Genomic DNA, 15,904 nt, shown 5'->3' with positions numbered 1-15,904 from the left:
TACTTAGTTTATATGTTATTTGACCAGTATTTCGTTTATTTATTAATTATCAAAAGTGTTCTTCTAGCACATATTATATTGACATGCATAAATTGTCACATGTATTGTCTGTCCACACATTCACAGTTGCACAAATTACTTCCCTTTTCATTTATGCCCATATAAAAGTTAGGTAAGGCAACTGCTGCTTACTCAGAGAAATTTCAACATAATTTTAGCTACTGTACTGTCATTTGAACTGGTAAAATATAAAGATGAGACAATGCTATGTGACAAGGAAATATTGCTGGCAAATCTGCAATACTGAGAACTCTCCTACTAGTAGGATTTCACCACTTTTACTTACAAGAAACATCATGAAGTTATTAGGTTTGGTTTTGCTTTAAATTAATTGGACCTTCCCCATCCAAGTAAGACATCATAATTCTTAATCTACAAAATCCTTTGCCAAATTTAATCTGATCATTTCTATATTTCTGAACATGGTTCCTTTTTAACATTCAGAAGAACTCTCTCAGTTTTGCATCTCAATCAAACTTTCACACATTCAACCAGAAACATGAATCACACTAGTGCTATTTCAGGGAACAGTGTACAGCTATAGTGGCAGGGGGAAGTGTGCCATCCACCAGATCACACTGTCACAGAGGTCATCATAAAGTAACGTGTGAGATTAAAGGTAAAGGTAATTTACGAAGACCAAATACTGCACCCATTTGCTGTCAGGACATTCATGACTTCCGTGCTACAGATCAATGCTTGCTAGAACACCAAAATGTTTTTTGCCATTGAGGCCCTAATCTGCATTACAGTTATGATAACCTAAAGCAGCATTTTTTTTTTGCCTGCAAGAAAATGATATGAATTTGACAATCTTTCTAAACTTACTGCTGAAGTATTGCCAACCCAGAGTGTTCAGAACACCTAAGTCAGGACCCACAAAAGAATTAGGATTTCAAAAGTATAACAGTTTTGAAATCAAGTGGGAAGGCATTTACGTATTTATTTTTACTTCTCCTTCAGTTGCATTTAGGGTTTTCTTGCTTTGTGTTTCATACTTCATTGCACAACTGAAAAACCATCAACTTTGAAGTGCTTGTAACTTAAAGAGTTTAGATTACCATAAAATTCACTAATTCCAAGAGGTGGACCTTTGTGAAGAATGGCAAGTATTGAAAAATTACAGTACTTACAGATAACATTTTTTAAAGTGTTTAATCAATTTACTTGGCTATTTTCAATAGTGTTTATGTGCCAAATTCTCCCTCTGTTTTATTTCCTGAGTAGTAATACCATGAAGTTGAAATGAGGAAGGTGCACATCCTGTCGGAAGATTTAGGAGAGTAAGAGTAATAAATTATTTAAATAAACAGCTTTTACATTTTTCAATGTAAAAGTGTTTTTAATTTTTTTTAAGATAATCTAACGCAACCCTCCTGAGGTAGTTAAGTTCCAATAACTGTACTGAAAATTGAGAACAAGTGTGTAGCAGTAGCCTGTAATGCTGGACCTCCACTTTCCCATCTTTGCTATGCTGTTTAGCATTTAATTTCATGCATGAGACCATTCAGTTTTGATTTCATGGTGTGCCATTGAAGACTAGTCACTTATGGTCTATACTAAGTAGCAGAATCTTTACAAGAAACTAGCACACTACAATGTAATAAAGAATTCTGAAGTATTAATCAGTAAGAAGGGGTAGGACTTACTGAATAAAAGCCCCTTGTTGAAGTATACATTTGCCACAGCATGTTAAGCAAACAGTGAAATCTTTAGCTCAGCATATGCAGTTACTCCAAGACTTTAACATTTTTATTAAATATGGTTGAACTACGTGTTACTAAAATATGCCAACTTTGCCTTTCTGATGCTCTCCTCTACCAGAAGTTTATCCTGTAATTCTTGTACTTATTTTTATATTGCACCTCTATTACATACTAGTCTTAAGAGGGATTTACTGGATTCTCTAGTCCATCTAATAGGCTGCATTGTCAAAAACCATGTATATAGCACATGCACATACACACAAACAAAATTAACTTCAGTTTCTAAGGATTTACAGTTTACTGTTTAATACAAGTAGCATATAGCTAGTGATACTAGTTACACTCACCAGAACATAATGTTGCCACAATTCAAGAGCAGCACAAGCAAAAATGGAAATGAGTGAGAATATTTCACCCACAAGAAAGCAAATGCAGAGTTAGTGGCACACTGACAAGAGCAACTGTGGCTGCTCTCTCTAAAGCAGCAATACTGCAGATAGGTAATAAGCCCAAAATTTAGTATTAAAGATTTAAAAAGAAAAAAAAGAAGAAAAACAAACCAAAAACTGCAACACAGGATACGGCTGCTAGAACAGAACATTCACTTAACAGAGCTATACTTAAAAAACCCCAACCAACAGAGAGGCCAAAAACCCATGCAAGCAGCACTGAATAGTGATGATTCAGGTACTGAACCTAACCTGTCTGCAAGAATTCTGTAACATTTATAAACTAAAATTCACTGTATACAATAACATTTACAAACAGTACCGGTTTTATTTTGCAAATAAACTCAAATTGCATTGACAAATACTATACAGAGATCAATAAAAGGAACTTTTCCTAAATAGTAAGATTTTTTCCTTTTCCCTACTTTTGATCTTTGACTCTTTAGAATGCAACAAGATATTTCAAAATTCCTTAATATCAAGGTAATTTTGGTACATTTAAAAATTATAATTTACACCAAAAATAGGTAATTTCCTTTATTTAATACCATTAAAAAGCATGCATATTAAGACAAATAGAAAAAAAAAGTCTTCATGCACAAGCCCCTTCTTTTCCTCTAAAAACGAGGAGCCCCGTTTACAAACATGAAACAAACGAACTCGGTGGTGTCATACTAGAATCAGCTGCACAACCTTATCGTAAGGGATCTCCACCTGTTTCAGCATTAAGCCGAATAACCAAGCTATAACAACCAAGACATCGTTAATGTAAAATAGTAATTATTACCAAGCTAGCATCGCAAGATCAGAGTCCAATACAGACATTTTGTACCTTGGTGCTGGATAATGTTACTTGAAGCATCAGCCTAATAGCCGGTTTATTCATAAGGCACGCACTAAAATGAAACAAACAGTAATTAAGTGCTGACAGTGACCTAGTTAGCTACACAAGGAGCTCGATCGTCCTGTCATTCATTACAGGTTCGCCGGAATCCGACAGGAACGGTCCCGTCCACCCAGGCAGCGCGGGAGCGGGACGCAGCGCCCCCCGTGCGGGCAGCCCCGGGCTCCGGCCCGGCGTCGCCAGCCGCTCCTGCAACCCCCGGGTCTCCGGGAGCTACGCCCCGGCGAGGGCAGCGCCAAGGCCGCCTGCCTTGGCCTTCGCCTTCCCCTCCCCCGCGCCGCAGCTCCGGCAGTTCCGCAGTTCCGCGCTGGGATAACGCAGCCTCCGACTCGCTCACTGCTCGCGTCCCCTTTCACCTCCCTCTCCTCCCTCCCCCAACGCGCGCGCTCGACAGTCTCCTCTCGGCGGCAGGAGGGCGGTGAAATCCTCCGCTCTCCTCCCTCCGCGCTCCGTAACGCGAACGAGCCGCCGCCTTCTGTTCCTCAGCCTCGGCCAAGTCGGTGTTTGTTGACAGGCTCTGCCGGGCACAAAATGGGGCTGCCGCTTCCATGGGCGCCGCCATTTTGTGAGGAGCCGCCGCGCTCCCTTGCAGCAGCCGCAGCCTCAGGCGCGGCGGCCGCGCCAGCCCAGGCGCGCCGGAGCGGCGGCCGGGGTCTGTGTAATGGTTGAATAAAGTGACCCCATCTAGGGAATCCCCGGCTGACAGTTACGTAAGGGACCGTGCGCAATTGCTGTGCTTAGCATGGAAACCCACCTAGCCCTGCTACGCAACGTGTCTGTCCTCCCCTCTGCCTCCCGCTCCCCTCACAGAGCGCCCGGGCGAGCGGTGACTCACCTCTGCCGACCGCCCCTCGCGGAGGGGAGACCCCCTGCTTTTAAGGAATTTTTAAGGCATGATTAAAAACCACCGCCCTCCCGTGAAGGGAGGTTTGACTGTGTGTCTAAAAGAGGGATTTAGCCCCCCAGTCGCTTGTTTTAAACCTCTCTGATTTGTAATATCCTGGCTTTGGCAGTCTTACGCATACTGTAGCTGAAATAGCAGAAGCTCAGAGTGTCAGAGACAGGAGCTGCAGACCAAGATCTGAAGGTCTAATTTTAGGGGGGAGGGGGGAAGGCTCTTAATGCTACAGTGAATAAGACACTATGCATTTCACTCTGAAATTCACACACCACCAACTTTCAGTACAGAGTATTAATCTGAAACTCAGGTATTTCTCCATCCTTCCCCCCAAATCAGGAACCCAGGGCAAATCTTACCAAGCTTTATTGTATCTGTCTCTATATTCCAGCTGAAACAACACACTAGTCAAAAGGAAAAAATATTATTTGAAAAAAAAATTGTTTTCTGAAGTTAGTAAATGGAGTAGAAAGGAATTGCAGATTTCCTTCTTTAAGTGCTTGCTGGAGGCCATCATGTGCCATTGATTCTAAAACACAGCTCCTTACTTTCTTGAGCTCTCTTTAAAAAAACCCCAATCCTGTAGGCCCGATCTAGCTTTGGATTTCAATGTACAGGTTGTGAGGGGCAAATATTCTTTCAGAGTCTCTTAAACTGGAGCAAGCACTCACCTGTGGCTGTTTGCATGCCAGGGAAGGACAAATGCCCATCTGGGCATCTCTTGCTTTACCTGAGGAGCAAAGGTTTGATGGAAGGCACACTTCCCCCCCTGGGCCCTTTCTTGCTCCTGTTTACCCCAAGTGGCACCAAGCTCCACCGTGATCGGCGTGCAGGTCTTCTGGTTTCCCAAGTGGAAAACACGTCAGGAGGTGAGTGTTTACAAACACTGCGCACACCACAGGCAGAGGGGTAGCGGCTTGCAGTAGCAGTGGGGGCTGCTGCCCATCCGGGGTGAGGGCCAAGACCTTCCTCCTCCATTAATTTTGTGCTGCATGTTCCTTTTGTCAATGTACAGAAAGATATGAGCGGCTTAAATTGTATATAGCAGTCTTGAGGCACTTAGATTACAGGCTGTAGTATCTCGAAAGAAGGAATAAGAAATATTCATGGAGTGACCCTGAGCCTAGGCTTCTGCTGACAAACCTCTCCAGGACACCTCCTACTCGGGGGAGCACTCAGCATTCTCCTTTGGGGAGTTTAGAAGCTCTCATGCCACGAAATAAGGGGTTCCTGCTGCCCCCCTGCCGCCCCCGCCGTGCCATCCGGGGCGACTTCCTGCCCTTGGAAACACCTCGGCCCGGGGGACTGGGAAAGTTTTCCGAAAGTCCACATCCCACCAGTGCCCCCTTCGGTTGTTGTTTTCTCTCCCCTTGAACTCAGGGCGTTGGGTTTAGTCCAATTAAAAAATTCGTCCCCGCTTTCCAAATCCACCTTTCCCGCCCCCCCGCCCCCCCCATCCCCCCCCGCCGGCAGCCAGCGGAGAGAGGCCGGTCGGCGCGAGCCTGGCACGGGAGGGCCCCGCACGGGCCCCGCGCCCCGGAACAGCCGGTAGTAGCCGTTTTTTTCCTCCCTCTTCTCCCTCTCCCTCGCCTCTTTCCGCCCGGCTTTGTGTGAAGTTTGCGGCACATTGCAGATGAGCCCTTAGCGGCGAGAGGAGCCTATTGTTCCCCGCCAGGAACTGCTTGCTGGGGCTGTGCTGGCTTTTGCCTTTGGAGCTGCCTCCTGCAGTACCGGAACCGGCCTCCGGGGCCCGCTGTGTCGCGCTCTCGTCCAGGCAGAAGCACGGCGGCCTCAGATCTTTTTGTCTGAGCGAGAAGAGAAGTGAATCCCGCTGCCGCCGCCACCGCCGCCGCCGCCGTAGCTGTACAGTGTGTGTGTGTAAGGGAGCGAGCGAGGGAGCGAGCGAGCGAGGGAGGGAGATCGCATGGAGCCGCGGCTGTAACACACACACACTGTCAATACCTCACTCCGGCTCCCCCCCCCGCCCCACCACAACAGTAACCCAATTCATTGTGTGATCCAGCAGCACCATGTTGAGTCTCATGTGCAGGCTGGATCGGCTGGGTTTGTGGTGCTGAGAGAGGCAGCAGCCGCGGGAGGAGGAATTACTGAGAGGTGCCCCTCTCCCTCCCTGCCTCTTCGCCCGTGTGTTGTGTGGAGACAGGACTCGCAATTACCACACTCTCGGGGCTCCCTTATTCCTTTTAAACTTTTTTTTAAACAAGCCCCTCTCCATGGCTGATCCCCGGCCGAGCACGGGCACCTGGGTCTCTTAAAGACAAGGAGGAGCCGGGGATTGTTGTTGTTGTTGTCGGCCGTTTTTTTTTTTTTTAATTGGATTTTTTTTTACGAGAACCTTTTTTATTACAAAAATGGCAAATTCGACGGGTAAAAACCACGCAGACCAGCGGAGAAAGGGACTCGCTTTCCTGGACGAGCTGCGGCAGTTTCACCACAGCAGAGGGTGAGGAAAATGGGGAGATGGAACGGGAGGGGGGGAGGCTTTTAAATCGACCAGATCCAACTTCCAGCCCCTTCCCTGAAGGACACGGCAGCCCCAGCGAGGGGAGAAAAGGGGGCAGAGCTGACAAGTTGTGGTGTTTTGTGTGTATCTCCTTTGGCAGGTCTCCTTTTAAGAAGATCCCCGTGGTGGGTGGGAAGGAGCTGGATCTTCACGCTCTCTATACCAGAGTCACCACTTTAGGCGGATTTGGGAAGGTGAGTGGAAGTTTTAATTTGGGTTTCCCTCCCACTAACCTCTTCCCAAAAGTCTCCTCTGACCCTCGGGGGTGGCGGGGGGAGCCAAGGTGGCCGGGAACCGTCCTATTTAAAGCCGGTTAGAGAAGGTGGGGGGTGGAAGGAGGAAGCGAGCAGATAGGCAGGTTGGTGGCTCGGCCTTGTCGGCGGAGCGATGGAGGGGGACCCGGGGGTACGGCGCGCACCCCACTCCTGCCTCCTCCTCCTCTGCCGGACCCCCTCGCCCATGCCCCCCTCTCGCGGGAAGGCGAGGGGGGAGCAGGGAGCTGCTGGGCGGCGAGAGCAGGCTTCTTTCGGCTGTGGTGGCAGCTCTGTGCGTCTCTCTTGCAGAGGGAGAGACAGAGGAAAGAGTCTGAGTGCAGTTTTAGTGCAACTCAAAATTAGCGGGCATGTTTAACATCGATAATCGGCACGGAGCATGGGCTAGGGAACGATCCTCGCAGCCGGGGGGGGGCCGGGCGCTGCCCTCCGAGCCCTTCCCTGGGAAAAATAACAAAAGGGGCACCCAAGACGGTGTGTAATCAAATAGCCATCTTTAGGCTTCAAGGCTGGGGACAGAAATGTAGGCCTCAAAAGAAAGGCCTCTCTGTGTCTGTGGATCTGTGCTGGGGGGACCCCCCGGGCCGGCGCCCCCGCGCCCCGCAGCCCAGGGGGCGCCCCCCGCCAACACTTCCCTGCATTATTTTAAACTTCTTTGGGTTTTTAACGGACCGCGTTAGGATTTAAAAGGGGGCGACAGAGGGACTCCCGATTGGTTATTGTCCAGGCAGTAAAAACAAAAACAAACAAACCCCAAAACAATACCACCACTCCCGGCCGTTCCCCCCGAAAAGAATAATGTATATGTTAAAAAATAAATGTAGTAAAAGATTCCTGAGGAACGGGATTATTCCCGAAAGGGGAATACTATCAACTGTCAGTAAAATATATAGTCCTAAATTCCATATGCATTCATGTTTGTTTCTTATTATATATTTATCTATTTGCTTCATAGTAGCCTGTTTTTTTTTTGTGATGTTCGCTGTCAGCAACATGTTTACGTGTACGTTGTGTATCTCGGCTTGTGTGTTGTTTTTGACAGGTATCAGAGAAGAATCAGTGGGGAGAAATTGTAGAAGAGTTTAACTTTCCCAGAAGTTGTTCTAATGCTGCCTTCGCTTTAAAACAGTATTACTTGCGGTGAGTGCTATCAAGCTGTTGCAGTAGTATTTTTGAGTGCGGGGTTATATTTAGTTTTCAGTGTATGCAATAATAAAAATATGCCTACTCTTTTAAAATGCTATAAAATAAAGCAGAAAAAAACCTTTTAATTCTTTTCTCGTCTGGTGCAGTGATCAGTTAAAGGTGATTCTGTTTTGTAGGTTTTTTTTTATTTTACATCTGCAAGCCTTAAACTTTGAAGGGATACCAAGTACACAAACAATATATGTCAGAGGCCATTTTTTTGATTGTTTTGGAATGACGGTACTAAAGGACTGTTACTAAGAGATCACATTATTTAGTTATGGAAACTTAGGTTAATACTTGGAGCACCGAAATGTGTTGATATATGTAAATTTGTTTACTGCTTAGTGGGGTCAGATGTTGAATAAAAATGCATCTGCAGGAAGGTAGACTGTTGCACAAATTATGTTGTTCTCAATTACTAGCAGCATATATTATTCTCTTCTATTTTAGAGTACAAAGAGCTAAATAATCTTTCTATTAGTTGTAAAATAGTAAATTTCTGCATGTTTTAAAAATAAGGTTGCATTCCTTGGAAATGATGCATATTATTTTTTTGTAATACAGGCTATTTTTCATTATTGCATGGAGCTCATATGGAATGTTTTAAATTACTATGTATGGTACTATTAATTTACTAGATTACTTTAATAATAATTTTATTTAGTTTGGGTGATGATTTTTTTTGTAGAAAAGATTTTTAAATGATTGTGTATATAGTTGTTTTAGATGGTATATATATGGATACTTATATTTAGAATTAAATGTATGTTGTTTAAGGAGTGTAATTTTCTGTTTCTGAATTACAAATACAATATTTTTTCATTGCAGTTAATAGTAATATAGATGTGCAGTATGTACAAAACATGTATGGGCTTTTGGGTTTCTGTTTTGGTGAGCTGAGTACACACAAGCTTTATCTGTTTCTAGTTTGGCCTTCTGAATTAGGAAATGCAGTAATTGTACAGGTGCACTTTCTATTGGTTGTCCTAGATTGACTTCCAGCTTGAAGCTGTAGAGTTCATAGCACAGTGGAACAGTTTCTGAGTTTCAGTGATGTCTGGAAAACCTTAGCCAGATATTAGTAGTTACTGAGATTTTGGGGTTTTTTTTGGTGGTGGCATATGATTGCTTTAAGATTCAGGTTAAGAAAAGAAACTACCATTGTTAATAGCTCTGGTAGCGTTTATGATTGGTGTGAGGCCTAGAAATTAAGTGGGAAGCTTGCTTTAGGATATCCTTCCCTCTTCCCCCCCTCCCTCTCCTACATAGTACTGAAATAGTGTTGCTGAAGATTTGTCACATCCTAGAAAGCGTTTTTTTGCTTCTTGAGTTTTTCTGTTGGACCATGTAATTTGTTAGTTGACTAGATTTTACATATAACTAGCAAAATGATAGTTTTTTTGTTTTGACCCTTTTATTTCTATTTCCACATTTTTGAAGTATTTGAATGGCCTAACTTTTTGCAGTAAAAGATTGTATGTCATTTTTGTTTTCATGTGTATTTTGAGAGCCATTATATGCTGTGACAGTTAACACAATGTTAATTTAGCCTTCTAATGACTATTAATTTTTAATGAGGTATTATTTTATAAATTAGAATCAGACATACAAAAATGTTTTTTTTATTATTGGCATACTAGTATTGACATGATTTAAAATACAGTTGTTGAATATATATATAACTGATTACGTACAAATAATTTAAATGGTTTTTGTTTATTTGGAATTTAGGAAAAAAGTTGATAAATGGTTAAGATCTTTAAAAATACCTTTATCATAAACTCTGTGATTAAGCCATTCTGAAATAAATGATCAAGGTTGTTGGTTTTGGGGTGAACTGATTTTTAGTGATCATTTTAGTTTTTGTTTGGTTTTGTTTCTTCTGAATTGCTGCTTTACTCACTGTTACTTCTCACGTAGTCGAAGTTGGATGTGAACTGTTTCCCAGCTGAGTTCACCTTCTTCCATGTGCAGTAATAAGACTGTATGTACGAGTCTCTTTGCTAGGTTAACATGAGTTTAGCTGTAACCTAGAAGGTGTAAGGGGGTCACTATTTAGTTCTAGGGAAAGAAAAAACACTCAAATGATAAATTTGTTAAAAGGGTTTAGCTTGTCTGTGTTGAAGAACATAATCTGAGGTTTCTTACAAGGCTAGATTTGAATGAACTGCTGAGCAATTACCCTTGGAAAACAAAAAGTGTGTCTTGTGGACCTCAAGTATGACTATTATCTTGGCCTCACTACTGTAATGACTTTCCAAGCAAAGCCAGACAAATTGAGGCCTATCAACTTTTATTTCATTTCTATCCAATCGTATGTCATTTGTACTGTAAAGTGAGGGATCTGCTTGGCAGATGGAGACCCTGTTGAATTCAGAGGGATTTAGTGGTGTGCACCTACATGAATATGTTTGCAGATTTGGATTTGGGATGGTTTGTGATGAAAGTTGCTTCTTTCTATGGAACATCTGGCATAGTGTGTTTATCAGAGATAAGATCTCAAGCTGCATAGACCACTTGCTCATTTTGCTGTGTTGCCACTAATAATGCTGCTATTTTTACTTAAAGTCACTATGTAAACAAATTTAAAAATTTATTTATTTGTGTGAGGTCAGTAGTCCTGTTGGCTTCATCAAACTGAATGTTTTGCAAAACAGTCATTGGATTATGGTATTTCTTGAGGCAGTTCTTGAGGTTTGTATTTTTGGTTAAAGAACTTTTTCACTTGACTGTCCTGGAATCTTGCTGTGTGTCTTGGGGAATCTATGTTAGGCTTCATTAAAGAATTGTTTAAGCTTGTGATACAATTCCAATAGGTTTTATGGTAGATGATAGTCGAATACATGATAACCTATCTACCCCTTCTCCCTTGCACTACCCTCTCCCTTTTCTGTCACTGGAAAAAGTAATTTATAATAGGGAAAGACTAAACCATACAAACTTAGTACCTCTGTTACTTTGAGCTGTCTGACAGGTGAAGTAATTTATGCACTGTAGTTCTTAGTGAGCAGTCAAAAGCCACAGTGCCGATAACCATTGATATACTGGACTTATTAATGTAGTTCTGTAAGACTTCACAGCAACACAGAATGTAATTCCCTTGGATGTAGTGCAAATTGGATGTTTCATTTCAATTGAGGTGAATTAGTAAAGCATTTTGTAAATGCTTCTCGAAAAATTATTTCATAATATTAATGAAAATATTTTTGTATGGGGTAGTGCATGTAAACATCAGTAATGTGGACATACATTTATGATTTTGTTGGTAAACACCCAGTCAGTAAAAAGAAAGCTAACATGGAATGTCTCTTATATCTATATCTGGTTTTTATCTTATTGGTAGATTACATTACAGTCCTACAAAGAATTGGGCTGATGTTGGTATAAGGTTCTGTTGGTTTTCGTGTGAGTGCAAGTGATACATTTATTTCTGTTGTGGAACTTCATCTATTTTGGGGGAGTGAGAGACCTTGTAAGCTTAATTGTATGAATGAAGTATGCCTAACTGAACTGAAAATCAGTTGCTTTTCAAAGTATTTTATCTACATTAAGATAAATTATATGAAAGGACTAGTTGTAAGGTAAAATACGTTTGTCTTAGTTCTGTGGAGAATTCCTGAAAGGTGGACAGCACATGCTTATTGTAAACTTTTGGCAAAGGCAGTAGTAATTAGCTAATAATAGTTTAAGGTGGATAAAAATTTGCTGTTGTAAATATTGAGGAAGTAAGGGGAAGTCAAATAGAGAAGAAAGTGGTCAGTTCATAAATGAGAAGTTGCATAAAGTTGTTATTAAGACAAGCCATTATGCTGAATTTCCTGAAATTCCATATATAGTAGGATGAAAAACGGTGAGCAGTTAAAAATCAGAACCATATGAAGCAGGTATTGATGACAAATAGAGGGGGTTCTTGAAAGATCTGAAGATATATGTAAGTCATTTGATCTTCAAGATGCCTCTAAGAAATTAAACAATAGTGCTGATTTCTTAAAAAATAAAATAAAGGGGGAAAGAAAAAAAAAAGCATGAGCTTAAGAACTAGATAAAAGGGATTCTGTTCTTAGTAATATAATGGCAAAAAATCAGGGAAACAATAATAAGCCTAGAATTTTCTAAGCAAAAATTACTTTAAGAAAGGTTTTTTGTTATTCTTGCTTAGTGTTTAAAATTAGGATCTGATACTGCAACAGCATCTGCACCCAGTTCAGTGAGTATGGAGAAGTACAGGATTGGCTTGTTTGCCAGATCTGATTGCAGATTCAAGGCCCCAGTAAATGAATAGAGAGTTGTAACTATAGTAAAATTTTAAATATTTTCTGAAATTCAAATGCATCTCAAAATCTCTTGTTAAGAAATTATGTATGTATATGGATAGTCATCTTAATGAAAAATTGGATGAAGGACCATAAACAAAAATAGAACAAAATATAAAGAGTAGATGTGGTGAGTCACAGCAGTTTTAGGTGCTAAAAGCATATCATCAGTGTTAACATATGCATGTAGTAATACAAGTTTAGCCATTTTAGGTATATTTAGTGTCTGCTTAACTTTATGAGGGGTTGAATACTACACTTGCAGCATTAGCAAGCAATGATAGAAGAGTTTAGCACAAATCAGGGCAGAAAAGAAAAGGTAATCTAAAGAAGTTAGGCACATTGCTGGAAAGTACAAATGAGATTTAGTTTGAAAAATGCATGCTAAAACAATCAAGGGCTCGTAATCCAAAACAGGTATTCATTGTGAGGGAATAACCTGGAAAACAGTATTGCTGAAAAAGGGATAGGAGTGATACCATGGGCCTGATAATCCTGTCAGTTGTGTGAACCCAATTCCCTTTCATATGAAAGGGATTTGTGCATGCTTCTGACAGGAAGGACAGGCCCCAATTTGAAATATGATATATGGACTTGGTAAAATTCAGAACAAGTTCAGGTTGCATCCACCGTGGCATTGAGCAAACATTAGACAAATGGGAGATGGATTTTTGTACAAGATTATGGGACTGTGTTTGGAGTACTGTTTTACTTCAGAGCCTTTGCAACAGGTGGGGTAGCTTAACAGAAACTTAGAGAAGAGCAACAAAATGTTAAGAAAGCTGAAGGGACTAATGGATAAAAAAAAAGTTTTGATAAGTAAATATGTTTTGCTTGTCTCAATTAACAGTTTGTGTGAGAAGGGGAAATAACATCTTCCAAGCATTTTGAAGGGTCTAAACAGTTAAAAGGGAGGTAATTTTAAATAAAAGAAGAGGTTGTGTTAATGTGTAAGCTGAGATAAAACTGAAGGAGAAAATTCAGAGCAGACAGCAGCACAAAACCCCCCAAGATATACCTGAATACCTTCTGGTATGAATAGTATGTCAAGCAGAGTACGAGAGAACCCCCATACCAGGCACTAGCCTGGCTGGGATACCAGTACATGTGCAACAACAGGTAATGAACCAGGAATGGCATAGAGACCAGCTGACCTTACAGGTTTTGTCCATCCTTGAATAATGCCATAATGAAGGCTTTCATCTTGCATACCTATGGACTTGACCTTGTGGAATCTTTTGCACTTAATTTTGTCCCAAATCCTGCAGTCACTGGCAAGACAGGAAACAAATACATGGATGACATCTTTATGATTTCTTCTTAAAATTTGCTATTCCTTCCTCAAGACAAAAATTGTAATGCATGTTTCAGTCGGGTGTCTAAGACCTTTCTTTCAAAGTCTGAAGTGAGTATTTTACATAGTTAAAGGGGGAATTTTGTTTCAGTTGTACTGAATCATACAGCCAACTTAAAATCAAGACTAGTTACTGCTCATGAAATAAAGCTTTATTTAGGGAAATTAAATATGTTGGTTGTTAAAATTTCAGAATGTCTCTCAATAGAAGTCACTTATTTGGATGGATGTAGTCTTGTCAGGGTTGCCAGGAGTTTGCTCAAAGGAAAACAGAAGTTTTATAATACAACATTTGCATTAGGACTCAACTGAAGGGAGCAAGCAGCAGGTGAAAGGGGACATAGCTACCTTAAAATTGCTCTTTGTTAGAATTACATTGTGATACCAGTTTACTGTGCAGATGAGTTTGGCCTCTATCAAAATTTCTCAGCTTTTCCTTCAGAGGGTAAACTCCTTTTTACTGCTGGAAAATGTAGTGAAAAATCAGTGCAATGAACATTAACGTGTTTTCCTGATTATTTTCTGCAAGCTTTTTGTAGAAAGTACCTATATTGCTGCTGATACGCTGAAGTACATTAGTTTATTTGGGGAGGGGTGAATGTTGTTCTTCAGTTTTAATTCAGAATTCTGACTATTTAACTTGAAAGCTTATACAGGCAGATGTCAGAACTAATAATCTACAAAGAGCAAGTTTCTGGCAACACTGTAGTAAATGTGATGACTTCTAGCACCTACTTAATCTTCTAAGAATTGGTGGAAACTTAATTATTTAAGACCATTTTCTATTCTTAAACCAAAACAGTATTTAAATGAATTTATGCCTTAAAATTATTAGTATCTGTTGTAATGTCTTAGGTTTGAATGAATGCTAAGCTAATTACAATATGATCAAGAATGCATATGGATATGGAATGCCAAGGGTATTACTTCTTTCCTTGTGAAATGGAATAAGCCTGGGCTAAGAGAAGTTGTTTGGTTTGATTTTGGTTGTTTTTTTGTTTGTTTAATTTTTTTTCTGGAGCTAGCAGATTAATTACCCTTGCTTTAATTACCCTGCTTATTTGCAGTTAAACCTCAGTAGATAAGACTTTCATACTAATTTTTTTTTTTACTTTCTTTCTTAACCCTTTCTCCAGTAGTGAAATAGAGAAATACAGTTTGTTAGTTTTTACAGATGAGGTACCAGGGGTACACAGAGGTTTAGATTTTTACTTTGAGAGTGTATGTCAAATAAGATGAAACCCAAATATATTAAGGCCAATTATTTTTGTAATAATCCAGTTTAAATTGTTAGTAATTGTTTTTATAGAATCTCATTTTAATCCAGTTAATAATCGTTTCATAGACTCCAGTTCTGAAAGGAAAATTTCTTCATTTTGAGCCTTAGTTATCTATCCATAAACTATCCATAAAAAGAGGCTATTATTAACTGTCTTTTAAAATTCCTCTTCAATCAGTAGCTGAGAAATCCTGTTATATTTTTCAAACAGTGATAATGTTATATTCTGTGAATTGGAGAACTGAGAACTAAATATGTACAATCATGAGAATGAGCTGTTTGTGTTTTGTTTTGCTGTGTTTTGTTTTAAAATGCTTGTTCTGAGTGTTGGAGTGGTGTTTTACAGCTTAAATGGGACTGCTTGGAGTTACTGTAGTATCAGTCCACATTATTACAGGTCAGCGCAGTTCACAGAAGGGATTGGGTATAGGCCAGAGATTCCATCACGTGAACTTGTTTCTGGTTACCAGTCTGATACATATTGATTCTGTGGCCTTAGTTAAATCATTTACAATCTTTTTATTCATATTTATAAAGTGGCTATACTGATGTTTGTTTACCTGTCTCAAAGAGAAGTGTGAGACTTTAAGCTCTTTAATGCAGGTTTGTGTCTCTTTGTGCTTCTATGTTGCATTTTAAATATTTGACAATTAATAATATAAATTAGGAATATATGAGGAAAGTAAAATTATTCATAAGGTTTTTTGCCCTCTACAGTGTTGAGAAGCAGAAAATACAGCACAGATGAGAGAAAGAGCAATCTTTATTCCTTAGGGAATAAATAAACTTGGGTTACCTAAGCAGAGAAATATTGAAACAGTTGAAAGAAAAAAGCTTATCTTGAGGGAGGATAATAAAACAGCAAGATGGTACCCAGAATAGTGAGCTTAGGCTTTGCCTGAAGTACTATATTAGTGAGCTAGGTATCACACCTCAAATACAGTCTCCTTGGAGCAG

At 40.5% G+C, this 15,904-nt stretch overlaps 1 protein-coding gene across 1 annotated transcript in view; it reads left to right on the top strand.

The window, feature by feature from the left end:
• Positions 1–5,529: 5,529 nt before the first annotated feature.
• Positions 5,530–15,904, top strand: part of ARID2 (AT-rich interaction domain 2) — a 93,140-nt gene continuing 82,765 nt past the window's right edge. The window contains exons 1-3 of the mRNA XM_053942777.1: positions 5,530–6,481; positions 6,642–6,735; positions 7,856–7,953. Coding sequence (XP_053798752.1) covers positions 6,390–6,481; positions 6,642–6,735; positions 7,856–7,953 — 284 coding nt within the window. The 5' untranslated portion in view covers positions 5,530–6,389. The remainder of the gene's footprint in view (positions 6,482–6,641; positions 6,736–7,855; positions 7,954–15,904) is intronic.

The sequence above is a fragment of the Vidua chalybeata genome, chromosome 5 (assembly GCF_026979565.1).
Source record: "Vidua chalybeata isolate OUT-0048 chromosome 5, bVidCha1 merged haplotype, whole genome shotgun sequence".
In the NCBI taxonomy this organism is placed as follows: domain Eukaryota; kingdom Metazoa; phylum Chordata; class Aves; order Passeriformes; family Viduidae; genus Vidua; species Vidua chalybeata.
This window is presented reverse-complemented; position numbering and strand designations above follow the sequence as displayed.